Genomic DNA, 23,908 nt, shown 5'->3' with positions numbered 1-23,908 from the left:
CCAGGGAAATGCTGCTCATTCCACCGCTCTGCAAGGACGGTGACGCCCCGAGATTGCAGGGAAGCCGAGAAAGTTGGGGAGTTGGGGAAGGATTTGCACAATTCTCACCTCTGAGCCACGGCTTGAATGACTCTCCTGTATTTGAAGAATGCGGGAGGGTTATTCCCAATCCCTGGGAAAAGACGGGTCAGGAATAGATGGACAAGGTGATATGCAGCATCAAAAAAAGCCACCCCGTTTGGGGTGGCTCTTCCCAACCCGCCATTGAGCTGTGTAATGCATGGTGACAACACAGACACATGTTTCCCGACCCGAAATAGCCGCCCCGGGATAACGCCTCGGTGGCGGTGCTATTTGGGGATGGAGCAGCTCAGGAAGAGCCCCAGCATGTGCCGCGGGGCCGGATCCTGCCCTGTCTCCCACCAATATTTGCTGGGGAGGGAAGAGATCCGCCAGCTTTCCGACTTATTTCATTTTCTTAGAATTTCCTCTCTTGGTTCCGTTTTATTATTATTATTATCATTATTCCACTTCTTCTTTTTTTTTTTAATAACAGCTGGAAAAAATAATGTGCTGCCATGGCAACACACTCCGAAACTTTTGATGGCTTCAAGACGTGCCAGGTGTTGCAGGGCAGGCGATCACGATCGCGGCGGAGGGGGCTCCCCAGAGCTTCCCAAAAACAGGGTGAGCGCCCTGCGGCAGTAGAGGGCACCCACCGGCCTGGCCCCCTTCCCTCTGCAGGCACAGCAGCGCTTGCAAATTTGCTTGCATGTACCATGGGATCACGAGGCCAGGCGTGGTATTACTTCATGCTGGAGCCGATGCAGAAAGGCAAAAAAATAAAATAAAATAAAATAAATAAATAAAAAATAAAGCATCATGCTTTAAGGCTGTAAAAATGTGGGTGGGAATATTTTCCAGTGCGTGTCATTTTCCGCCGAGGCCAAAATCTGCGTTTTGCTGCTCGCTGTTGGTGTTTTTGTCCCTGCAAGTTGGTTTTTCTCTCAAGGTGCTGCTGCTCCTTTCTGTCGCCCCACACTGCCAGCATCCCATGCCCTGCGGGATCCTGCGAGGCTCCCACTCCCTGCCCTTCGCTGCACAACAGCCAGCAGATAACCGCGACTCCCCTGCCCTGCAGCTGCTCACAAGACAAGTCCTTCTCTCCTTACCTGCCTGTTCACCACCTGCTCTCTGGGTTTTGGTGCAAGAAGAGCCAACAGAGCTCCTCCGAGCACAGAAAAGCAAAGCGTGTTGATCTCAAAGGCCCTTCCAACCCAAACCAAGCTCCGAGCTCATGTCCAGCTGATGCTCACCTGTCCCAGCTCTTGGCTCAGAAACACAAGTGTGCCAAAACCCAGCTGGAGCATGGAGGGAAAGCACGGCACCTCGGCACAAGGAGCTCACAGAGGGAAGGATGGCATGGCATGGCATGGCATGGCATGGCATGGCATGGCATGGCATGGCATGGCATGGCATGGCATGGGGAGATCCCAGCCTTCGCTCCTTGGCTGGAGGTGAGGGGAGAGGAGCACAGCTCCAAAGCATCAGCTTGCAGTGAAGCAGGCTTCAGCTTTTTCAGAGCCAGAAAAGTCGAGGGAAGCAATCCCCCACTGTGACAAAGTTCCAGGAGACCTCATACATTTAATTTCAGGCGTCAGTAGTTAAAAATTCCCCTCCCGTCATTCTGCCCGAAGCCAATTACTTTCCCTACATTTCATGCAAAACATTTCTGTAATTTTCCTAAGCATGAGAACAGTGAAAAATGCATACTTTCTCTTTGATCGACAAACAAAAATTCTTACACATTTGTGGTTTTGGAGAGTTTTAGCTCTAAAGTGGAAAGGGAAGTGCCGCTGCATAGGGACAAGGTGACGCTGTGCAGGGACAAAGCGCTCCCCAAAGCAAAGCCCCCGCTGTTTGTGCACGTTTGTGGGGAGCCCAGCAGCATTTTTCGTGCTTGTGTATGGTGGGACAGGAGGTGGGGTGCAACCAAAATATGCTGAGCCTAGCTGAGAAGCCAGGGAAAGAAATTACCGCTGCTCCTGGCTGGGTCACAGCCGTGCTACCCACGGGCAGATGTCATCCGTCCATCCCGACGAGGCCGTTTGTCCAGGCAGCGCTGGCATTGGGGCTGCTCTGCCCCTACAATGCCACCGCTCTGCAAAGCATCTCCAGACACCCCACGCAGATGCCAGCACGTTCTGCATCTCTTACAGCCTGCCAGCCTGGTACCACCACATCTTTTGGGCTGCTTTTGGTTGTTTTCTAGCCTGGAAGTAGCATCCGGGCAGAAAAACATGAATGTCCCCATTTCTCTGAAGTTTCCGGACAGGGACACACATTCCTCCTGCTTGCAGCCCCACAAAGCTCTCAGCCTGTCCTGCTCCAGCAAAATCCAGTGAGTGAACACAAAGCCCTGCTCCAGCTGTAGTCGAACTGGAAATTTTCCATTTCCATATTTTCAATGTCACGTTGGAAAATGAGAAGCTTCAGAAAGCAGCCCCTGCCTATTTATCGAAATAAATGAGGAAATAAAGAGGTGTTTTGGGCCGGAGACAACTCCAGCACTGCTGGGGGCAGCGGGCATGGCGTTTAGCTAAAGGAACACACATTTCCCTAAAATCATTTCTCACATTTTCTCACATTTTTCCCTTCCCTTGCTCCAAGCGTGAGCGCTGCGCAGGGGAGGGATGCCCGAACCCAGGCTGATTTCACAGCCCCTCATAATGAAGCAGGAGCTTGAAATTATTGTGTGGGAGCTTCTGGCTTCAAACCTGTTCAAAATCCACTCAGGTCTCCCGCAGACCTGCTCGGGAAGGTCTCTGAAGGAGACCGAGGAGCTCTGACAGTGGAATCCCCCCTAGGAGAAGCCACCTCCCCAGGCTGCCTCCTCGCCCCTTGTCCTTCGGCTCCAGCCTTTCTGATGGCTGAGGGGGACACGTCGCTGTGCCCAGCTCAGCTTTCAAGCAGTGGCTGAGGTTGGGGGCACCCCTGGGTCCCTCTGTTCCCCCCGGGGCTCCCTGCAGCATCCCCATGCGGGCACAAAACCGGGCACTGAGCTCGCCCACCAGCTGGGCTTGTCAAGGTCACGGAGGTGGTGGGAAGGAAAGAGAAGGGAGAGCGAGGGGGGAGAGAAAAAAAAAAAAAAAAAAAAAGTTGACTCAGAAACCACAGGGAATTTTTTGCCTTTTTAGAATACTGGGAAGAGAAAAAATAGCCACAGTTATTCAAAGCATCCCGGATAATCACAGCCTGTTTACTGTTTGCATGCAAAGATGGCAGGCAGGCAGCGCGGCGCGGGGACGAGGAATGAGGAATTCGCCCGGCTCGCTCCGGCCGCTTCTGCTCGGCCCCAAAAAGCCATCGGCCGCCGTCCCTCACAGCAGGACAGGAGGAGGAGGAGAAAGGCCAGGGGCTGGGGAGGAAGGAGAAGCCCCAGGGTCGGGAGGAACGGGAGCAGGGCAGAGCTGGCGCGGCGGGGAGAGCTTCATTCCTGCCGGCCCCCGGAGCAAGCCGGGACTTGAGATGGAGCCGATGGCGCGCTCTGCCCGACTGGTTTGCTGAGAAGCTGCAGCGCCTGGCAGCTCGCCCCTGCCCGGCCTCCTCCAAATCTTCCCCCAGAAAAACGGGGACTAGCTGGAAGACGGGCGAAATTCCCTCGCTGCCTAATCCTGGTGGGAAGCCGGGGATTTCTCAGCTTTGTAAAGAGGTGCTTTCCCTCACGGGGAGATCGCGGTGAGCACCGCTTCCCCCTTCCAGCTGTAGCATTTGGCTCGTGGAAACAGAGAGCAGGGGGAGGAGGAGGAGAAGGGAGCTTCTGGAGAAGGAGGCCAAGCTTCAAGGATGCTCCAAGGACCAAGCTCCAACCTCCAAGGGAGCCTGGAGGAAAGAGGGAAAGCAGGAGACGGGGCTTCAGAGATGCTGCTGGGGAGCAGCGTGGGGGGGATGAGGCTCTCCTGGTGGCCACAGGGCTGCAAGGAAAATTGGGGGACACCACTGAACCCCTCAGCTGTGCCCTGACCCATGCAGAGCCCACAGCCTCGCCATCCCACAGGAGGGATGGGAACATCCCTACCCGAGCCACCTCCCCTTCACCCAGCAGGGAGCTGCTGCCCCGGCACGCGGTGACTGACTCGAAGCCACCAGGGTGATGGTGGTGGCACTGGGAGCAGAGCCTGTGCTGGCCCTTTTCCATCTTGGTAGCCATCTGCAGCCACCCCTCCTCGGGACACAGGGAGCCAGGGACGCAAGGGGCGAGGCAGAGGGGCAATGCTGTGGGGACAGAGCCCAGCTCCTACCCTGGCACTGCCTCCAGGGAAGGGAATCGGAGTTGTCGGAGCCAACCTGCCTGCCGCCTCCTCCCCTCTCTGCAAAATTTGGGAGGCATTTCTCAACGGTGGAGGCTGCTGCAGCAGCATGGGCCCTCAGGCTGGATTGTGGTGGGTTCTCAGCTCCTCCTAACCCACAGCCCTGCTGCCTGAGCTGCATCAAGGCTGTTCCTGCAGCTGGAAAGCAACCCTACCAAAACAAAGCAGCCCCGGCCCTGCTGGCTGCAGCAGCGGGGGACCTCCTGCCCCATCCTGCCTCCTTTATCGGTGGGCTTTGGGGCTTTCCTTCCCCTTCCTTTTTTTTTCTTTTGCAGCTCTTGAAAAGCCGCCTGCAAGCAGCCAGACCTGCTGCAAGGCCGACCTGCATCCGGAATCGGGTAAATAAAGCAGCGGGCGTGAGCGCTGCGGTATGCCAGGAATGCTGCAGCCCTTCCCCAGCGGCCGCTGCAGCCCCTGGGGAGCAGGAGCAGGGGGAGGCAGGGCAGGTACAACCCAGCTCAGGGCTTCCCATCCCTCTGGGCCTCTCCAACCCGCCCCTAAAGGGATGGAGGCTCCTAAATTTTCAGCCATGCTCCCCCACAGCCTTGGGCTCGAGGAGCCAAAGCTCCCCAGCGCGGCATCTCCAAAGCCGCCGTGCTGAGCACAGCAGGGAGAGAGGCCGTGCAGCGGCTGCACGTCACAGCGGGATGGAGACGTGCTCACAGGAGGAACACAGCGGATAGGAAGGGTGGCTCGGAGCTCCTGTTCAACATCACCGTCCCACTGGTACCCACTGCGCTCAGAAGCCACCTTCCAGGGTGGTCCATCAGTGTGACAGCTGCTAGAAACTAAGTTCAAGTGACTGCGGCTAAGAGCATCAAGCCAGGGAGCATCATTTTGTGGCTGTGCAAGTCCTAAGGCAGCCCCATCTCGACCACCAGAATTTCTGGCCTTCTAGAAGAAAAGAGTGAGGAGCCAGGCAGCACGGGAAGGGCTGAGAGGTGGCTGCTGAAGCCCTAGAAGAGCTTGGGGACCAGGAAGGGCTTGAAGACTTGGCAGCGAGGAAGTCACCAGGAGGAAGAGGATGGTTGTGGGGCATCACACGGCTGTGTCCTCCACCCCAACCTCCACTTCCCCGAGTGAGCACGGCATCGCATACGAAAAGAACACTGGGAGGGTCGAGATGTGTGGGTTTTTATTTATTTTTTTATTAAAATATTGTTATACCAAGTGGAATGCTACAGCAATCTCGGTATAGGGCGGCATAACGAAACAGCCAGGTTTACGTTTAAATACTTCAGATAACTTAAAACGCACAAACAAGAACTCGTCGTCTTTGGCAGGAAAAAAAAAAGTTCACAGCACGAAATACTTAAAAAGAAATACCAATATTAATATAAAATATATTAAGTTGTGGGTTTTTTTTTTTCTTCTTTCATATTTTGCTTTGTTTTCCACTTTGTAAACAATGCATGAGAACCAAACGCATTTTTTACGTGTCTGGGAGAGAAAATAAAAAATGCAGTTGTCCAGCAAATGCACACGTTTGAAGAAGAAAGAAAAATATATATATATATGCACAAAGGGCAAGGCTGGGAAGTGTCTGAGTTCTGAGGACCGAGCAGTCAACATTGGCTACGGGCAGAAGCCAGCTGCCAGTAGAGGAGGGGGCCACGGGGCGGCACGTCCCACCTGGACATGGTGCACGCTTGCTCCACTCCGAGCATTTCATCTCCAGCAGGTTTCTCCTCCACCTTCCATTCCCTCTATTATTGTTTTTGTTTGTTTGTTTGTTTTTCTTTTTGCTTAACCAACACTACATTCCCCCCCTTTGTGGAAAAAAAAAAAGGGGGATGTGCCCAGAGCTCTCCCAGCAGCTCCTGAGATGGGGATGGAGATGGGAAGGAGTCAACAAGGGAGGGATGGGAAGAAACCCCAGGGGAAGTGGGGGAGGAGGCTGAAATGATAAATACATTTGCTCCCATCCTACAAAACAGGGGCATATTTACAGGGGGTCACATCTCCTGGGCCATCAGGCAGCTGCCACCGGGGCCAGGCGCTCCAGCGTCCCCAGGGACACGCGCAGGGCACATGGTGGGGACAGGGGCCAAGCCTGGACGTGGAGGACTGCACTGTCGCCTCTCCTCTTTGGACAGCTCCACCACGGTGACGGCAGCTCTCCCCGGCTGCACTGGGGAAGTCGAGGCAGGGAGGCCAGAAGAGCCTTAAATCAAGATCTCCACCATGTCAGACAGGTCTGGGGCCCTGGGGGCGGCCGAGGTCTCTGCAGAGAAATGAGGGGAGAACGTGAGGCCTGGAGAAGCAAGCAGGATTTTCTTCCTGGAGCCAGGCTGCTTCAGTTTTAGTGGATTTAGTCTCAGCTCAAAGCTGACAGCCAAACCCAGCCCTGCTCCCTGCACCTCCCGCATCCCTCGGAGCGTCCCTGGGGACCATGGGACTCACCCTGCGAGCCGGCCGGGCACTCTGCGCCCTCGCCCCAGCTCTGCGCCGCCCCGTCTGTCTGTGTGCTGCCATCCTTGCTGCCACACTTGGCGTGAGAGGGTGGAGGGACAGCGGTGGGCGCCGCTGGCACTTCATCTGCAGTGGTTTTGCCTGCCAGAGGAGACGTCATTAGGGATTTGTCAGCACGGGAGAAATCCCACCCAACAGGCCCCCAGACCTCCCAGCTACGGAGAGCCACTTCCAAAATCGCAAGGGGAAATTTTAGGCTGCTCCTTGCTGGGAAGCAGAGGTGAGGAGGGCTGGGATGTCCTCGTTTACCTGCACTGCCCCGGGAGGTGCCCTCTGCGGCGGAGGCGACAAAGACAGATGGCACAGACTTGGCTGGTCGCAGGGAGCCCTGGAGGGCTTTGCTAGGATCCCTCCGCGAGCGCTGCTGCAGGACTTTGATGACAGCGTCCTTCTCCAGGATTTGGGCATGAAGGGCTTTTAACCTGGAGAGGTGAAGAGGCAGAAGTTGAGAAGAGAAGGAGGACCATCGGCCAGCGTGATGGAGCCGAAGCCTTAGATGAAGCCTCACTGGGGCCACCTGGCCCACCAGGGATGCTCTGCGACCGCACCGCCCAACGAGCAGCTTGTTGGAAAGCAGGCCTGCTGAGGTGGGACTACCTGTTCTCCATCTCCTGGTGCTTGTGGTTGGCCAGCAGGAGGTCCTCGTTGAAGCTGCTGTTGGGCGAGTGTCGCGGCGAGTGGCTGATGAGGGTGGTGTCCCGCTGGGCGGCGGCGGTGGCGGCGGCGTCCATGGCAAACTGCCGCATGGTGCACTCCTCCAGGTACTTCTGCTCCCACTTGGTCATGTCAGCCTCCAGGGCCAGGATCTTCTCCTCCTTCTCCCTCAGCTGCTCGGACAGCCTGTGGGCACTCAGCTCGGGCGTCCCCCCGCCTGCGGCGCCCACTTGCCTCTGAAGCAGACAAAAAAAAGACCCACGGAGAAGGTGAGGAGATGCCGGGATGGAGGTCGCCGGCGCCTCCTGCCACACGGTCCCCAGGATGCCCCCACCTGCTGAGCTCGCAGCATCTTCAGCTCCTGCTCCAGGCGGGTGCGGAGGCGCAGCTCGAGCTGCTCCCGCTTCTCGCAGGCGGCCTGGAGCTGGCCCAGGGCTGCCTGCAGCCGCTCCACCTTCTCCACGTACGCCCGCTTCTTCCGTAGCTCGGCCTCTGCCTTGGCTGCCCGCGCCTGGGCGCTGCCCAGCGCCTGCTCCAGCAGCTCTGCCCGCCGGCGCTGGTCCTCGTTGGCGCTGCGAAGCAGGGAGGCTTCCCGCTCCAGCTTCTCCTTCTCCTGCTGGTGCTCATAGCCTGCAGAAAAACGCAGAGCTCAGCCCCAGAGACACAAAGGTGAGGGAGGAAAGACCGTACGGAGGCCCCTAAAAAAGAGGCTGTGCCTGTGATTCTTGACCCAGCTGCATGGTGTGAGCAGCCCTTGCCCAGCACACATGGTGTGTCGGTGATGGTTGACATCCCAGCAGCACAGACATCAGAGCATGGACATGTCCTGACGGACACGGCCACAAGCACGGACACTAGCTGCATCAGAAAACCGCCTTTTGGCATATTGCAGCCCAAAATTTGAATTGTGACAGAAAAAAAAAAAAAAAAAAAAAAAAAAAAAACACAGTCCTGGCTTGTAGTAGCCACTACAGGGAAGAGGACGCAATTCCTCCCTTGTAACACCAACACCATCTCTCTGCTGAAATAACACACAGCAGAAACGTAGAGATGGATTTTGCTGTATTCCCTCCCCCCCAAAAAAAAAAATCCCAGCTTGCTCAGGAGAGAGGAGCAAAGGAAGGGCCAGGCGGGCGCGGGGAGGGAGTGCGGACTTTGTGCTGGAAGAGCCGGCTCAGCAGCAGGAATGTGGAGAATGCAGGTCACCCCGCCGGCCGGCCGGGATTAATGGCTCGAGTCCAGCGCCCGGAGCAGCACAGCCCTCCCCGGGGAAGGGCAAAAAGCTCCCACCCGGCCCCCGCCGCCTCCTCCCCCAGCTTAAAGGCTTCTGCACCGAGTCCCTGCCGCAGGGGAGCCAGGTGAAGACGAGCCCCCAGGGACTTACTCTGTGCCAGAAGCTTCGCCACCGTGCCCTGGTTGCTCTCCTGGTTCTCCTGGGTCTTGCTGGCCAGCTGCTTGTTGGCCGATTCCAACCGTTCTGGCACAAAAATGCAAAGACAAATTCAGATTTACAATAATTGTTTTGATCGGATGAAGCGGGAGCCCTCGGTGAAAACACCCAGAGTAATGAAACTTCTAAAAAGAAACATGTCAGGGAAAAGCCATGATGGGGGTGTGGAGGGGTCTGGCCAACCAGAGCCGCCGTGGAAGCGGGGGACACAAGTGGACCACCCCGATGCTCCTGTGGGTCGCAGCCACCCTCACCTTTCAGGTCTCGGTTGAAGTCCTGGAGCCGCCGCATCTCGCCGTCTCTCTTGGTCCTCATGGCTTTCTCCAGCGCTTCCCGCTTGCAGGACGCCTTCATGAGGTTTTCGTAATCCTCCGAGATGCGCTGGATCTCCGTTTCCAGCTGGGGAGGAGGAAGTGACGGGCGGGGGTGAGATATTTGTGGAATGAGGAAAAGAAAGGCAGATGTTGGCGAAACATCGCCCGGGCTTCTTGACCTGCCCTAAGCTGCCAACGGGACTCAGCAAACCCATGGGAGTGGCAGCGAGGAACCCCCACCACAGTATGTGTTTGGGGGGAAAAGCTGTTTTTTTTTTCCCCCTGCTTTTAGCTTTGTGGGCACAGAGGGAATTTTCTCACTGGCCCTAGCGTGGATTTGGCTGCGCCGCAGTCCCCCTGCGCTGGCCCAGCCTCTCCCTGTGCCTCCAAGTGTCCATCTGTCCGGCGGGGAACAGCCCTGTCCTTGTGCACAGCCGCACAAAGGGCTTTCTGTGGCAGCCCGAGTGCTACCGGAGGCACAGAATGGGCTCTCTGCCCCCCCTCAGCGAGGACGAGGAGCTGCCCTGCCACTGAAGCACAGCTGTTTGCAGGGCGCAGCCACCAGAAGGAGGGGGCAGAGATTAAAACACAAAAGGGGGGTGAATTTCCCCAGCAGCTGTTTGCCCCAGGCGGCAAGGAAGCAAATGCACGAGCTCTGCCCCAAAAGAGGGGACAAAGCCTCGCTGTGCACACCAAGCCACGCGGGGAGGGGGGACCAGCTCGCAGCCCAACAGGGGTGGGAGGTCACGGAGCCACGTCCCCACCTCCCAGAGGGATGCACTTCGGTGGGCAAAGCCCTGGCTCAAAGCAGAGGTGGCTCCACGAGCATCCACGCTCGCTGCTCAATTCCCAAAGAAATGGCAGGGCTGGGACCCCGCATCCCGCCCCGAGACGCCAACCCCGGCGTGGCGGCCGGCTCACCTTCTGGATGCGACCGGCTTTCTCCGCGCAGCTCTCCAGCTCCCGCCGCAGCTTCTCGTTCTCCCGCAGCAGCCTCTCGTTCTCCCGCAGGACCGCGTCCGCCTGGGCCAGCCGGCTGCCGGCCGAGGCCGCCTGGGCGCTCATCAGGGCCTCCACGCCGGCGGGGCCGAGCGAGCCCAGCGCGCTTGGCACAGGCAGGAAGGCCGTGGGGACGGGCGATGGCATCAGCCTGCTGGGAGGAAGGAGCGGGATGTTGAGGGGCTTGGCAGGGAGAAAGTGCGCCAAGCAGCTCTGGCACCCCGTGGATTTCTTGCAGCCCCCGTGGTTTGACTCCTCTAGGTGACCCTTGGGGAAGAACGAAGCTCCCAAAGCACCTGCGGGTGCTGCTTGGGCTCGCCAGAGGGATGAAACAGGTGCTGGGTGCCCCCTGGTCTCCCAAAAGGATGAGGGAGGCTCTGAGAGCACCCAGCCTGCCTTCCAAGGCCAGGAAGGGTTTGTGTTCTCTCTCAAGCACTCTCAAATGCAAAGTAAATCCCATCTCACAGCGCTGACTGGAGCTTGAGCACCTCCACAGCCAGGATTTAAGCACCTGGGACACCTGAGAACCTCAGGAGCTGGCGGCTGTGCCAGGAGGGGCTCCAGTCCCACCCTGTGACTGGGGATGATGCAGCTAGGAAAATCCTCAGCAATGGATGCGCCTTGAAAGCCTGCAGCTCTACCCTTTTTCCTCATTACTTTCCGGGCAAAGCAAGGGCTCCTGGCACGGCTCCTGGCTCAAAGGCTCACCACCAAACTATTAATACCTCCTCATTACAGCGCTCGGAGTTCCTCGACATCCCACAGCCGCCGTGGCCACCCTGAGCCGTGTGACCGCCCCGCTGGAGCCCGCATTCCTGCGGGGTGATATAGGAGTGAGGAAGAACAAACGCATCTTCCTCACGGCTCCCCTTCCCCTCTTTGTTCCCTGGAAGGAGAGCGCTTCCTGCCAGAGATGCTATCGCTCTCAGCCCGGGCAGGTCAGCAAGGCGTGGAGCAGCGTGCGTCCCCCTGCCTATTGCAGTTCCCCTCTTCGCCCCCTTTTCAAAACGATGCTTCCAGCCCTCCCCAAATGCCAGGCGACGCCTGAACCTCTGCATCCACGGGTCTCGAAGTGGAGCTGGGCTTTGCTGGAGGAAGAAGTGCTCAAAACTTATCCACGCCAGAGGCAGACTCCCCAGCAGCTCCCCTGTGGCATGGAGGGGAGCCCAGTGGCAGGGCCCGCGGGCATCTCTGGCTGGGGATTGCCGGGTGGCATTTTCCACCCCAGGGAGCACATTTTCCTTCCACACTGGCCCGTGCCTGTTCCGAATTTAGCCATTTCCTGATCTGGTTCCAGCTCCTGAATTAACCCCAAATCCCTCCCAGAACAGCAGGGTTTTCATTGCCGCTTGGAAAAAAACGAACTGCGGTCTGGCTACGCCAGGGAAAACTGGGGCAAACGGTGCTGCCCGGCCGCCCTGCGAAGCCATGGCACCCCCACACCCCAAAAACAGCGTGGCACCCGCGCAGGCTCTGCGGGTTACCTGACTTCGGGGTGCTGGAAGCCGGGACCGTCCCGGGAGCAGGGTCGGGGCAGGTAAGCTCCTGCCGCATCCTGGCTGGGGATGATGTAGGGATACTCCGGGGGGGGCCCCCGCGGCTCCGGCCCCTCGGGGCGCTGCCCTCGCAGGGTGTAGTGCCGGGAGAGCTGGGGGTAGCTGTGGGATGAGCTCATGGGGCTGTGCGCTTTGGCCCCATTCCTCTCCAGCGACATCTGCATCAGCCGCTCGCTCAGTGACCGCACGTGGCCGTGCTTCAGGTCCTTCAGCGAGTCGTCGGGGCGCCGGGCGCCGCTCTCGGCCCCCCCGGGCTGCTGCCCACCCCGCTGCACCGCGTAGTACTGGGAGTGCGCCTTGGCCTCCTCGTAGCTCGGCAGCTCCTCGCCCTTGTGCTGGGGCTGGCAGAGGCGGTAGCCGCTGTTTTCCGAGTAGAGGTGGTCAGCGTGATGCTCCTGGCCCTGGGGCTCCTGCCTGGTGGACTGCTGCACCATCTGGCTTTCCTCCTGGGTCAGGCTTTCCAGGGACGAGCGGGGGCTGCCGCCGCTGCCGCCGCGCAGGGCTTGCTGCTGGATGGCCAGCAGCGTGCGGTTCTCCGTCAGGTTCCCATAGCGCAGCTGCTCCTGGATCAGGCGGTGCAGGACCGTCCCGCTCGAGTCTTCCGCCGTCCTCATCTCCGCCGGCGATGCCGCGCTTCCCTCCGAGGAGCTCGCGTCGGGACCTAGCGGCGAGGCGGGCACCTGCGTGGGGAGACGGGGGGACATCGGTGGGGAGCGAGGGGACCCGGGGGGGAGCGAAAGGACCTCGGGGGGCAGCTTGGGGACATCGGTGGGGAGCGAGGGGATGTTGGAAGGGAATGAAAGGGTGGTGGAGGGGAGTCAGGGGGCGTTGGAGGGGAGCGAGGGGACGTCAGTAGGGAGCGAGGGGACAGTGGAGGGGAGTGAAGGGACATCGAAAGGGAATGAAAGGATGGTGGAGGGGAGCAAGGGGACACCGGAGGGGAGCTTGGGGATGTCAGTAGGGAGCGAGGGGACATTGGAGGAGAGTGAGAGGATGGTGGAGGGGAGAAAGGGGATGTCGGAGGGGAGCGAGGGGACATCGGAGGGGAGCTCGGGGACAGGCAGGGAGGTTGGGGACGTCGGAGGGGATCTCAGGGACCGTCGAGGAGCCGCTGCCGCCGCCGGGCAGCGGGAGGAAGCCGGCCCTGCACAGCCCCGAGCTGAGGGGGCTGCCTGTGGGGGCTGCGTCCCGTCCCGGGGGGGCAAAGAGAAGCCCCCTGCCCGCGGGATCCCGGGGCCGGGCGGCACTTACCGGGGCATGGCGAGAGAGCCGAGGCCGTGCTGCTGCCCTCGGAGCGCGGCCGGTGCCGACTGCGGGCCGGGCCGGGCTCTGCTATGCCCGGAATGCGGGGCCCGCCCCGCCGCCATCACCGCCACCGCCGCCAGGGGGAGCAGCGCCCGCCCCGCCGCCGCCATTTCGGGGCTGCTCCCCCCCCCCTCACACAGCCCGGCCGCCGGGGCTCTGGGGGGTGCTGAGGGGAAAAAAGGGACGGGGGGGACACGGAGCCGGTGCCCGGTGGCCGGGGAGGGGGTGGCAGGCATGGGGGGGCTGGGGGGGAGGTGGCGGCGTGGTGCAGCTGCCGAGCGCTGAGGTGGGGGTCGGGGGCGGCGGGGCTCGGCCGCCAGCTGGCCCGGCCGCATCAATCTTGGTGTGCGATCAAAGCTGCGAGAGGCACGGCATTGTCTGGCAGCCACCCCAAGAAAGGGAAAAAAATAAGTAAAAAATAAAACAAAAAACACACACACACAAAAAGTCCCCGTTGGCCCCATCTGCTCTGCTCTCGTGCCCCCCCCCCCCCCTCAGCCATCATCACCCCCAGCCCCGGGATGGGCGCTGAGGTGCTGCTCGTCAAGGGGTGGAAAGGCTGAGGATGGAGGGGATGCGGCGATGGAGGGTCACAGCGGGGCTCTGTGGCCTTGGGGTGCCAGGGGATGGGGGCTCTGCCCCTTCCCAGCGGGGAACGAAGCCGCTTTGCCCCCACGTGCAGGCCGAGAGCTCCCCGGCACGTCCGCCCGCGGGCCCCGAGACAGCAGATGGTGCGGGGGGCGGCGGGGAGGGGGGCAGCGGAGGGGCAGGTGCAGGGAAAATTGCTAATTAGATACGGGACATTAAGCGCTCTCATTCCGGAGAGAGGGAATTCGGCACCTTCCAAACGCCGAACAAAGGCCGGAGCGGGCCGTCGGGCTCGTCCCCTTCCCATCCTGGGAAGGACGAGGGGCCAGGGAAGCTCCGCTCGGCCAGAGCCCCACTGCCAGCCAGAGGCATCCCTCAGCCAGGCACACGGGAGAGCAATGGGTGAGAGCAGAGCCCAAAAAGCAGCCGGCTTTCCCCACGATGCAGGCGCTGGGCTTGTTTTTGGCAGCTCACTGACCAGTTCGAGGGCTGAGCAACGCCAGCTTCCAGCCCAGGTCAACGTGGAGACCACACTGCGGGTGGCGGGGAGGTCCCCAGCCCTGCTGGGGCTTCCCAATGGGATTTGGGGACCCAGCGTGGCAGAGGCCCCGGTAGGAGTGAAGCCCCCCAGCTGCCTCCCCTGGCTCATCCGCCAGCCTTATCTATGCCTGCGTCATCCCGCTTCCCTTCCTATCTCAACACCGCTCTATTTTTGGCAGCAGGAAACCCCTCCTGGGCTGATAACACCACTCTGGAAAGTGATCTGAAGAGGAAAAGCCCTCTGCTCCTCTTTTTCTTTCTGCCACTTGCAGATAGGAGAAGCCTCCACCTTTCCATCTTCCCCTCGAGGGGGCTGAACAGCAGCTGGCTATTGAACATCAGGGATCGACCTCGTCCCGCAGACCTGCCAGGCTCCCCACGCGGACCCATCAGAGGATGAGGCATGCAGAAAGGTCGAAGGCAGCCCCATAAACCCAGATTTGGTAGTTTTGCAGGGCAGAGAGGCTGAACTGGCAAGGCTGGGGAGCAGGGACGGAGGCAGGGATGCCGGGTAGGCAGTGATGTGCCACATCCTCGGTCAGAGCCAGGGTGCTTGTGATTCGTGAGGGTTCAAATCTGTTTAGCCATCAGATTACATTCCTGATGTGTTATCTCCTCTGTAACGCTTCCCACCTTTAGGAAAAGCAGGCAGAGCAGCAATTTTTCAGCTGTGGGGAGAAGCAGCCAGGGTTCCCAGCAGCCCCGACCCCAAAACCTGGGGCAGCAGCGGGGAGGAGGTGAGCGCAGGTGCCAGGGCCGCGGGCTCCCTGCATGACACACAGCTCGGCGATGCCAAACCCTGCCACTGACCTCACCGCCCAGCCTTATCGGTGAGGCGTTGGAGCGAGGTGAACGAGCCAAGAAAATGCTCGCAGGATGAGATCACCTCAGCTTTCTTCGCGGCTCCCAGCCGCCGCTCCCGAGCCTGCAAGCCAGGGAGGATGCGCATGATTTGGAGGAGGTTTGCAGCCAGCAAACTGGTCCCAGAGGGACGGTGACAGCGTGCAGGCAGCCAGGTGCCACATCTTGGCCACCAAGCCTGGGATGTTGAAAAATCCCTCCCGCCCCTCTGCCAAGCTCCTGCTTTAAAGCGAGAAGGAAAAATGGGGCTCCAGGAACCACACAAGTGCCCATTCCCCATTCCCGTGCTGTTTCCCAGTGCCAAGATCCATGCAGGCTTGAGCTGTTGGGGCTGCTGACCCATGGCTCATGAATAGCTCGGTGGAGGGACCTCAGGGATGTCCCTGGGGACACAACAAGGGGCTTGTGTCCTACCTGCCCCTGCGGACATCTCCAGCCTGTGTCACCTCAGGTGGCACCCTGCATCCTCAGATGCTCAAAGGGTCCCAGAGGGATGCCGTGTCCTGACCAGGGGGTCAGGATGTGTGCCACATCCCTGGCTGTGACACCCATCGCTGCTGCTGCTTTTTCCATTACTCCCTCTCAGCTATCATCTCCCTACATTTCACCCCAAAACCTTTCCACTGCTGCATCTTACTCCAGAAGAACCTGCAGGTCCCCAGGGACGGCAGGTTGCAAACTCACGACCTCCACGACCTTAATTATTCCTGGGATAACGAGTGCCCAGCCTGCGAGCCTCGTGCCAAGGCTTTGCAGAAGGGCAGCATCCCTCGCTGCCTGGAGGGGAACCCATGCAGCCCCAGTGGGGGAGCAGCTGGAGCCACGTGGGGGCCGGGGCTGGTGACGGTGCAGAGGGGCTGACAGGGCTGTCCCCACAGACAGCCATCCCCCAAGACACAGCTCCTTCTGTGCTGGTGCTCACACGGGCATCTCCTGCCTCTACGTCAAGGACGAGGTAGGAAATGCGAGGGGTGATGTGCAAATTTTTGGCTAAGCCGTGTGGCCATCACAAGGGGGCCGCTGTCCTTCTCTTCCCCTTCTCCGCATTTTAATCCCCCCCCCCACTCCCCCTCCACCCCATTTTTGAAGTGAGTCATTTCCATTCCTGGAGGTTAACTTGTCCTTTTCTGCTCTGGCCAGCAATAATTCGGCCACTTTCTCACCTTTGTGGCATTTTCGCTCTTTCCTGAGAAATGCGGCGCGCTGGGTGCGATTTCCTGCCGGCGGGAGGGACGGCAGGGCGGGGGGGGATCAGGCCATGGGGTGGCACAAGAGCCAGCTCCTGTCACCTCTGCCTGCCCCGCGGGCTCCAGCTCACCCCCCCGGGAAGGTTTGGCTTCACAGCCGCGCTGTGGAGGGCTCGAGGTGGGAGAAGATTGAGGAGAGGAGGCAGGCGAGACGAGGGAGACAGCAGCCACTGCCGGGCAGCCTGCTGCTAAATTTTCATGCAAATACCACAGAACAAAACCAGACAGGAGAAAGACCAGCTGTTCTCCCAGAGCCCCCAGCGCCCTCCTCCTCCTCCACCAGGCTGCCTCTCGGGGCAGCTGGGCTGGTCTTTGAGCTAGCAGCAGCTTCTTAATGGCCTGAGAGATCCCAAAATATGGAATACAGGGTGGGAATGGCGGGTGGATGGATGGCTGGATCTTCCTTTTTGCCCCATTTAAATGTCACAGAGATAATGTCCTACCAGAACAATTAAATAGCTAAAATCTTCACATCTGCCATTTCTTCAGGGGCTGCAGGGCTACTGGGGGAGAGGGGGAGGTATCTCGGTTCACAGACGTGTCAGGGGAGAGGCACGAGGAGGAGATGCAGCACGGGGAGGTGAGGGGTACTCCAGGGACTGCTTTTCAGCAGCACCATCCCATGCCCAACTCGTGCCACCGATGCACACCCAGAGCATCCCTGGGGAAAAAGAAACCCTGCAGACCGGGCTCGGTGGCGTTACTGCCAGCTCTGGCGTGGTGACAGGGAGGGTGACAGCAAGCTGTCACTGCTGAAAGGCAGCAGATTGCCACAGGGCTTGTTACTGAGATGCGGCTCCAGGCATTCAGTGTGCGGGCACGGAGGGTGTGAAATGTCCCGTGACCCTCTCGCCACACATTTCTGAGCTGCCAGGAACCTCCTGGAGTTCAAGACGGGGAAGCTCAAAGTCCTGGCCCTGGGGAGGAACGACCGGAGGCACCAGGGCACGCTGGGGGCACCCAGCAGGAGAGCAAATCTGCAGGAAAAGCCCTGGGGGTCCCAGTGGGCATCCAGCTGGCTGTGAGCCAGCAGCATGCCCGTGTCCCAGGGAAGGCCAAGGAGTCCGGCAAAGGGTAGAAGAGGATGCAAGAGAAGTGGGGAAATAAGAAGGAAAAGAGCGAGAGTGAAACCAAACTCAGCTACAATCGGCCCTGAGCACACCAGGCCCTAGAGTACACTCAACGCCTTGAGCTCCAGCACAGTGCAGCAGCGATGCGGGAGTCCCACGGCCAGCTCCAGGGAAGCGCGGTGCCAACGCCGCGCTGCGCTGTCGGCCGAGCGACCTCCCAGCGGAGCCACGTGCTTCAGCTGCGTGCTCGATGATACAATAGAAAATGCCTCTGAAGCCCTGGCCCGCTGGTGCATTTCCTTAGCTCGCTGGAATTTCCGTTTCTTTCTTCCTCTCCCAGGCTCTTACCGAAAAACGGTGTCACCGCGCGCGTCCCCTGGGCGGGCTCTGGAGGGCGGCCAGCCTCGTGGTCCCTCTGTCGTGCTCCCCGCGGGCGCCAGGTTCGGCTCGCCCGTTTATTAATCACCCAAGGCGACTGCCGATCCAGGGAGAAGATTTACAAGGCGGGCAGGAAGTTCTTGTTTTTACAGGAGTGCCTCAAACACACGCACGCAGTAGGAAAAGCAAACATTCCAGGCATACCGAGGGATCCGCGGGATAAAAATTCCCCAAGCAGCCCGGATTAAGATACTCGCGGCACATGGAAACGCTAAAACCCGGACTCAAGGATTTAATTGTCTGATTTAGCAGGCAGCCCCTGAGCCTGCTCCGTGGAACAACCTGAATTTAACGGGAAAAGCCCCCGCGGAGGGACAAGGAGGAGGGCAGCGGAGGTGCCCTTGCTGCAATAAAGGTCAGGGCAGGCCCCCACCGCTCGCCCAGCTCTGTGTGGACACCAGAGCCTTGTCGCAGAGCTCAACGTGAGCTTTCTGACAGGTTTTCTCCTTCACAGCCGAGGCAGGGCTCACTCCGAATCAGTGCCTGGAGAGCAGCGGCCGTTGCTCCAGGCCAACACACGTTACCTCCCCCAAGGCCCTGTGAAGGTGACTTCAGCCTCACGACACCTCCCGAAGATGAACGACGCCTCCTGAAGCGTTGTTGGGGTCGGATGAGGGCAGAATCAGGTCCCACCGGTGGCTCCTATGGGACAATCCATCTCCTGGGCTGCCTGCCCAGCTCCACCACCAGCTGGGCCCCGAGTGCTGCCACCTGACAAACTCACCAGCAGCAATATTTTGTCGTGCATGAATTTGCAAAGGAAGCTAAGAAAGGCAGGAGGCAAAGTGCGCTGAAGTCATTTGGTTTCTCTGCAGGAAAAGTAGCCCAAATTATGTGCTTCCCCTTTCTCTTTTGCACTTCCTTTGTCAAAGGATCTGTGCAACGAATTCGAGGTGATGCCCTTAGTCCTGATGACATGTTGGGCAATAACCTGAACTTCCTGAAGGGCTTTGTGTCTCTCTGGGTGAAGAGGAGGAAGAAGGACTGCAGGGCAAGAAAGTGAGACAGGTCAAGAACCTTCGTTGGCTGGAAACGTGCTGGAAGCTGCTGGAAGAGCTGCGGAGGGGAATGATAAGGGATTAAGTCATGAGCTGAAAGGGAGAGTTAAAGACAAGCACATGTGTAAGGACATCCTTGAATAAAATCCACTTTTGCACACTCAGCAAGTCGCCCCCCATGCACAAAGCAGATACGGATTGCCCTGCGTGTTTATCCCACATTGCAGCCCACCTGTGGGCATGAGCAGCGCAAAAACTTGCCGCTGCTCCCCTCCTGCAGCCCAGCAAGGATGCTCTGGGTGAATTATTGGGACTCTGCATCTCAGCAAATCCTCTGAGCACTTTTGTTCTTTACCTCCTCTCTTCCCTGCCTCCATTCATCACCAGCCAACAGCAGCAGCAGTCCGGGAGACCTTTTGCTGCTGGCGCACAGTTTGGATGCAAACACATCCTCCAGAAGTGGATTCTGTCCTGCAACTGCAGTTGGCTTTAACGCGTGGCTCTGTGTTTCTTCTGCTGCCGTGAGTGCCTGCATCTGTGCCCTTCTGCTTTGCCCATGACTTTATCTGGGCTTCCCCATGGTTTTCCCAGCAGGATCCTCCTAACACCGAGCGCAAGCTTGGCCATTCACATCCACACTGCACAGCACGTGCTTCGATTCACTGCAGGCTCTGTGCTGCACAGGAGCAGGGTCTGTGGCTGCAGATGTGAGAAATCACCGTACAAGCTGCATTTTCCACAAACGGCTCCTGGTGTACACTCAATCACGTCCACAGATCTTACTCAGATCGGTTGTCATTTCTGATTCCGTAAAGCCTCGCTCCCAGCCGAGCCCAGGCGGCCGCAGCAGGGCTGGGGCTGAGCCGTCCCCGTGCTACACCACAAGCCAGCTGCATTTAGCAAACTTAACGTGGCATTACAGAGACGTGAGTCATCATCGCTGGGGCTGTTTTCACAGAGGCTCGCAGCGCAGCTCTGCGCCGCACTGTTTTTGTTTGCCTCTGACCGTAAAAGCCTGACACACGCAGCTCACCCCGTGATAACAACACCTGGCCCACCAGCCACAACCCCGGCTCGTTAGGAAAGGTAAATAAAATCACACCCCGCAGCCAGACAGCCACGACACACTGCTCAGAAGGCGGTGCTGGGGTGAGAGGAGCCCCATGGGGTGACAGGAGCCCCATGGTGTCCCCTCCCTGCAGGTCACCGTGCTGTCAGGCTGTCTCGGAGCTGTCACCACCCCCAGATATCGCCTGGGAGCAGCGTCCTTGCTGGGGACACAAGGGGTGCAGGTGGTGTCGGGAGAATATATGGACGAGGGAATTTCCAGATGGTGAGAGCTGGCCGGGAAGCTCTGGGCACTTTTCACCCTGACTTCCCCTACACTTAGGCAACGTTAACCACCTTCCCTGAAGGCACTGCGGGATGGGCAGAGAAAGTCCTAAGGCCGCCGCACCGCCAGCACTGGGGCTGCACACTGATCTCCTCCCTCACTGCACTGGCTGGGGTCTGGCTCTCTGGCCTCAGCTGTGAGTGTGGCACCTCGCAGCATGAGTGCTGCCCTTCCACGAGCTGCCTCACCCCAGGAGGACGATGGTGGAGAGATGAGATCAGATGCAGACTGCTCATCGGTCACCGTACACGAGGTTACCCACCCAGACACACTGGGGACGTGGGCACTCGGGTGAATACACCCTGCTGGCTACGATGAGCTACAAAGGCGCACTGCTGGACAGAAACGGGCTCAGATTTATTCCCGTCCCGAGCAGGAAACTGGAAGGGATAATACAGAATTAAGCTGTGAAGTTAACCTTCAGCTATGTAAATTATAGGGAATGAAAAAATGCAGCCAATGTGAAAGAGTATTATAAATGCACCTTAACTACAGGCACTGCATTATGAAGAGTAATCTTGCTGAGCTGGGGCAGTGGAAAACAGCAAGCAAGTTTCAGCCTCAGAGCTATGCGGGGTGAAAAATAAGGCATTTTTCCAACCACATCTGCTGTCACTCATCATCTCACTTGATAGCGACTGTATAAAAAAGGGCTGACCAGCTAAACACATATTAGTCATCAGGTAGCTATGTTGACAAATTGAATCATATTCAGTGGGATTATACCCAAGGCAGAGAATTTGGAAGCTTAGCAAACCAAGCAATGTGAAAGCTCTGGCAAGCGCACGTTGCCGAGACTCGTACTGCTGGTTTGGGAGCGCTGTGCTCCAAACCCACGCGCCAAGCCCCTCCTCTTCACGACTCGGAACCAATATTTGCACAAAGTTAAGTGAAAGCATGGGCGCTGACAGCAAGATCGGCTGGACGGCCAGGGTTTTATCAGGGTTGTTTTCGTAGGGCACAAGGTCCAGAGCCAAAGAACGGCAACGACGTAGATCGTGGCCACGGAGATCACCTGCGGCCCGCTGGCTTCGGAGCAGGGGTGTGGCAGGGGGAACGAGGAAGCACCTTTTTGGCAAACAGCTTTTTGGTACAGCGCTATGCCACCTGGACATCATCCTGAACACACGTGGAACAATGATTTTAATGACAGATTAAGTGTACTACGCCTCATACAGCTAAAATTAGGCATGTCCCTAAAATCACTATTCATTCCTCTATCCCCCAAATTAACTTCTCAGTGGAATCACCCTGTTATCATACCAGTTTGAAACACGCTGCTTTAGCAGCCAGGTCCATGAACTACATTGCTTCCACGCTGATGCTGCTCCGAAGGTTGGGACTTTGGGTAATGCACAACTGCTGAGCCTGGATTCTGGAATTACATGCATTTGCTACCGGGATCAGAGATGGGGCACAAGTAACCCCTGTGTATTTAAATGGCCAGTAACAGGATTCTGGATGTACATGCATCAGATGCCATAATTCTGAGTCATTACACACCAATGTACTGAGCAAGAAGCTCACAGGCATTGTAAAGAATTAAGTCATGAAGTTAACGATCAGCTTAAATTACAGGGATTGAGAAATGCAACCAATGTAGAACTGACCTGTAAAGAAGCTGCATGTGTTATGATATACGACCTCTTGCAATCTAGCTATTGTTTTATTTGGAAAAAAAAAAAAACAAAAAAAAAACATGGAAGTGAATCAGGGAGCAGTTGAGGGAGACTGGGGACATGGAAAGGCTTCCAAATGAAAAGAAGGCAGGAGAGCTGGTATGAAATAGAAACCTGCAGATGCAGGAATGCCCAAAGAGAGGGCACCTGCTTCCATCAAATTCAGAGAAGAAACAGTCTGCCAGGTCCTGGTGAAGGTAGGGGCGGCACTCAGTGGCTCAGGACAGTCACAGCTGTACACTGAACTCACAAACCTGGCTGATAAAAGCACTTTGGAAGCCACATCTGTGTGTACTCCTGTGTGTAGCCCCTGTGTACTCCTTCTCAACCTTCACACAGTTTGGCTAGCTTGCAAAGTTCAGTATTGAAAAAATATAGGGAAGAAAGAAAATTTTGCCACGTGTGAAGGGAAGAAGACAAGTGTATTTTATGCAAGGTGCAACTAGACGCCCAACTCCAAGAAGAAAGATTGCTGTCTGGTGGCATCAATTTAATGAGTTTCTATTTGTTTGTTCATGTTTTAGAGATTGTGATGATCTTTCTACCAAACACCAAGTAAAAAAAAAAAGAATTACATCATGAAACTCCACATTAACTGTCCTCATACGTCTGGGACAAAACCTTCAGGCTGTGCAGGTTTATTTGGAGGGTTGGTGAGTCCTGCAGTCACACCAACCCTGCTGTTACTGCCAGGCACTTTACCAGCACACTCAAAGCCATTAATGCTGACATTTTGTGAAGGATAAAATCATTGGTCTTGCATTATTCTGGTGAGGATAAGGAGGTGGTTGATATCAGGAGACACAGAGAAGCTTGCTTAAAATAGCAAACAGAATTCCTGAGAAGATTCCCCATGTTTATCTGGACACTAAGCATTATCCTGCAGAGGGGAAACAGCAGAGGGGGTGGAAACGGCAGCGGGGGTAACCATGCCTTCTGGAGGAATCCTGCAGCCCTGAGGCCGGGTCCAGCTTCCCATGGACATTCACCTATGCCAGGACCTCATGCCTGCATGGTGGGGGTCCCAGGACAGAAGAGAAGCCTCAGTGCCATCCCTGCTCCCAGCACTGCACCTGCAAGGGGTGCAGGACAAGCCGTGCGAGCCTTATGTCTCAGGCCTCTTCCCTATCCTTCCCCCTTCCCAAGACTCCTAGTTTGTGGTGTGTTGTCTCGTGGCTTCAGTGCCCATTCCCTCTACCTGCACATTTGGCTGTGCACAGTAACGGCAGGCGCAGAGTTAAGCTGAGAAAAACCTCGCACCTTTCCTGCCGCAGGAATGCAAACAAACTCCCTGCGCCCCCTCCAGCTCTCTGTTGCAGGATTCAGCTAAAACACAAGGGCTGGGAGGAAGGAAAAGCGGCCAAAGAAGCAATTCCCAGCCTCAGGCTCTGCGCAGTGCTGCCGTGCCCTCTGCCGGGCCAGGCTGCCTCTCCGACCACCCTGCCCAAGCCTGCTGCACGCTGTCCTGTGCCCTCACCACCCTGCCCGTACCCTTGCCTGCGTCCTCGCTACCTGCTGCCACATCCTCAGCTCGGTGCCCAGGTCCCTGCCACCTCCTTTGGCCAAAGCCCTGAAATCAAAGCGTAGCAGCAATGGGTTTCCTAGAGCAATGAAGACGGTCGTTTTAATTAAAACAAGGCTCTGCCAACCCTCCAACTCCCCGCAGGCAGGGAAAGCACGTCCCACAGAAGTGCCAACCCTGCCCTGGGCATTTCATCGGCCCCAGCTTGCCCTGCAGCTCTGTTCTCCTTGCAACACTGACCTCTCAACAGCCAGTGGTCATTCTGGGGCAAAGACGTTTTGTAATAAATAGGCAGCACCACACCTGAAATAAAAATAAATAAATAAATAGATAGATAGATAGATAGATAGATAGATAAAGTCTGTAACTAATTGATGGCTCTAAAGGTTGAGCACCAGCAGCTCACCTTCCCAGAACTACAGGTGGGCAAGAGCCTGTTTCTGCACACATCA

The 23,908-nt window shown here is 57.7% G+C and overlaps 1 protein-coding gene across 2 annotated transcripts; it reads right to left on the bottom strand.

The window, feature by feature from the left end:
• Positions 1–5,480: 5,480 nt before the first annotated feature.
• Positions 5,481–13,123, bottom strand: AMOTL2 (angiomotin like 2). Of its 2 annotated transcripts, none has more exons than XM_082767116.1 (10): positions 13,067–13,123; positions 11,744–12,495; positions 10,182–10,413; positions 9,201–9,345; positions 8,881–8,973; positions 7,831–8,126; positions 7,440–7,732; positions 7,092–7,264; positions 6,774–6,923; positions 5,481–6,594 (listed from the first exon to the last, which is right to left on the bottom strand). In XM_082767116.1, the coding sequence occupies exons 2-10, from the start codon at positions 12,427–12,429 to the stop codon at positions 6,536–6,538; spliced, it is 2,127 nt and encodes a 708-aa protein (XP_082623242.1). In that variant the 5' UTR covers positions 12,430–12,495; positions 13,067–13,123; the 3' UTR covers positions 5,481–6,535. The 2 variants fall into 2 exon arrangements, with proteins under 2 accessions (XP_082623242.1, XP_082623243.1); XM_082767117.1 differs by having other exon boundaries at positions 10,182–10,410.
• Positions 13,124–23,908: the final 10,785 nt, after the last annotated feature.

This window comes from Aythya marila, assembly GCF_965140915.1.
Source record: "Aythya marila genome assembly, chromosome: 9".
Classification (NCBI taxonomy): domain Eukaryota; kingdom Metazoa; phylum Chordata; class Aves; order Anseriformes; family Anatidae; genus Aythya; species Aythya marila.
Note: the sequence above shows the minus strand (reverse complement) of the source record. Positions and strands in the feature narration are given on the sequence as shown.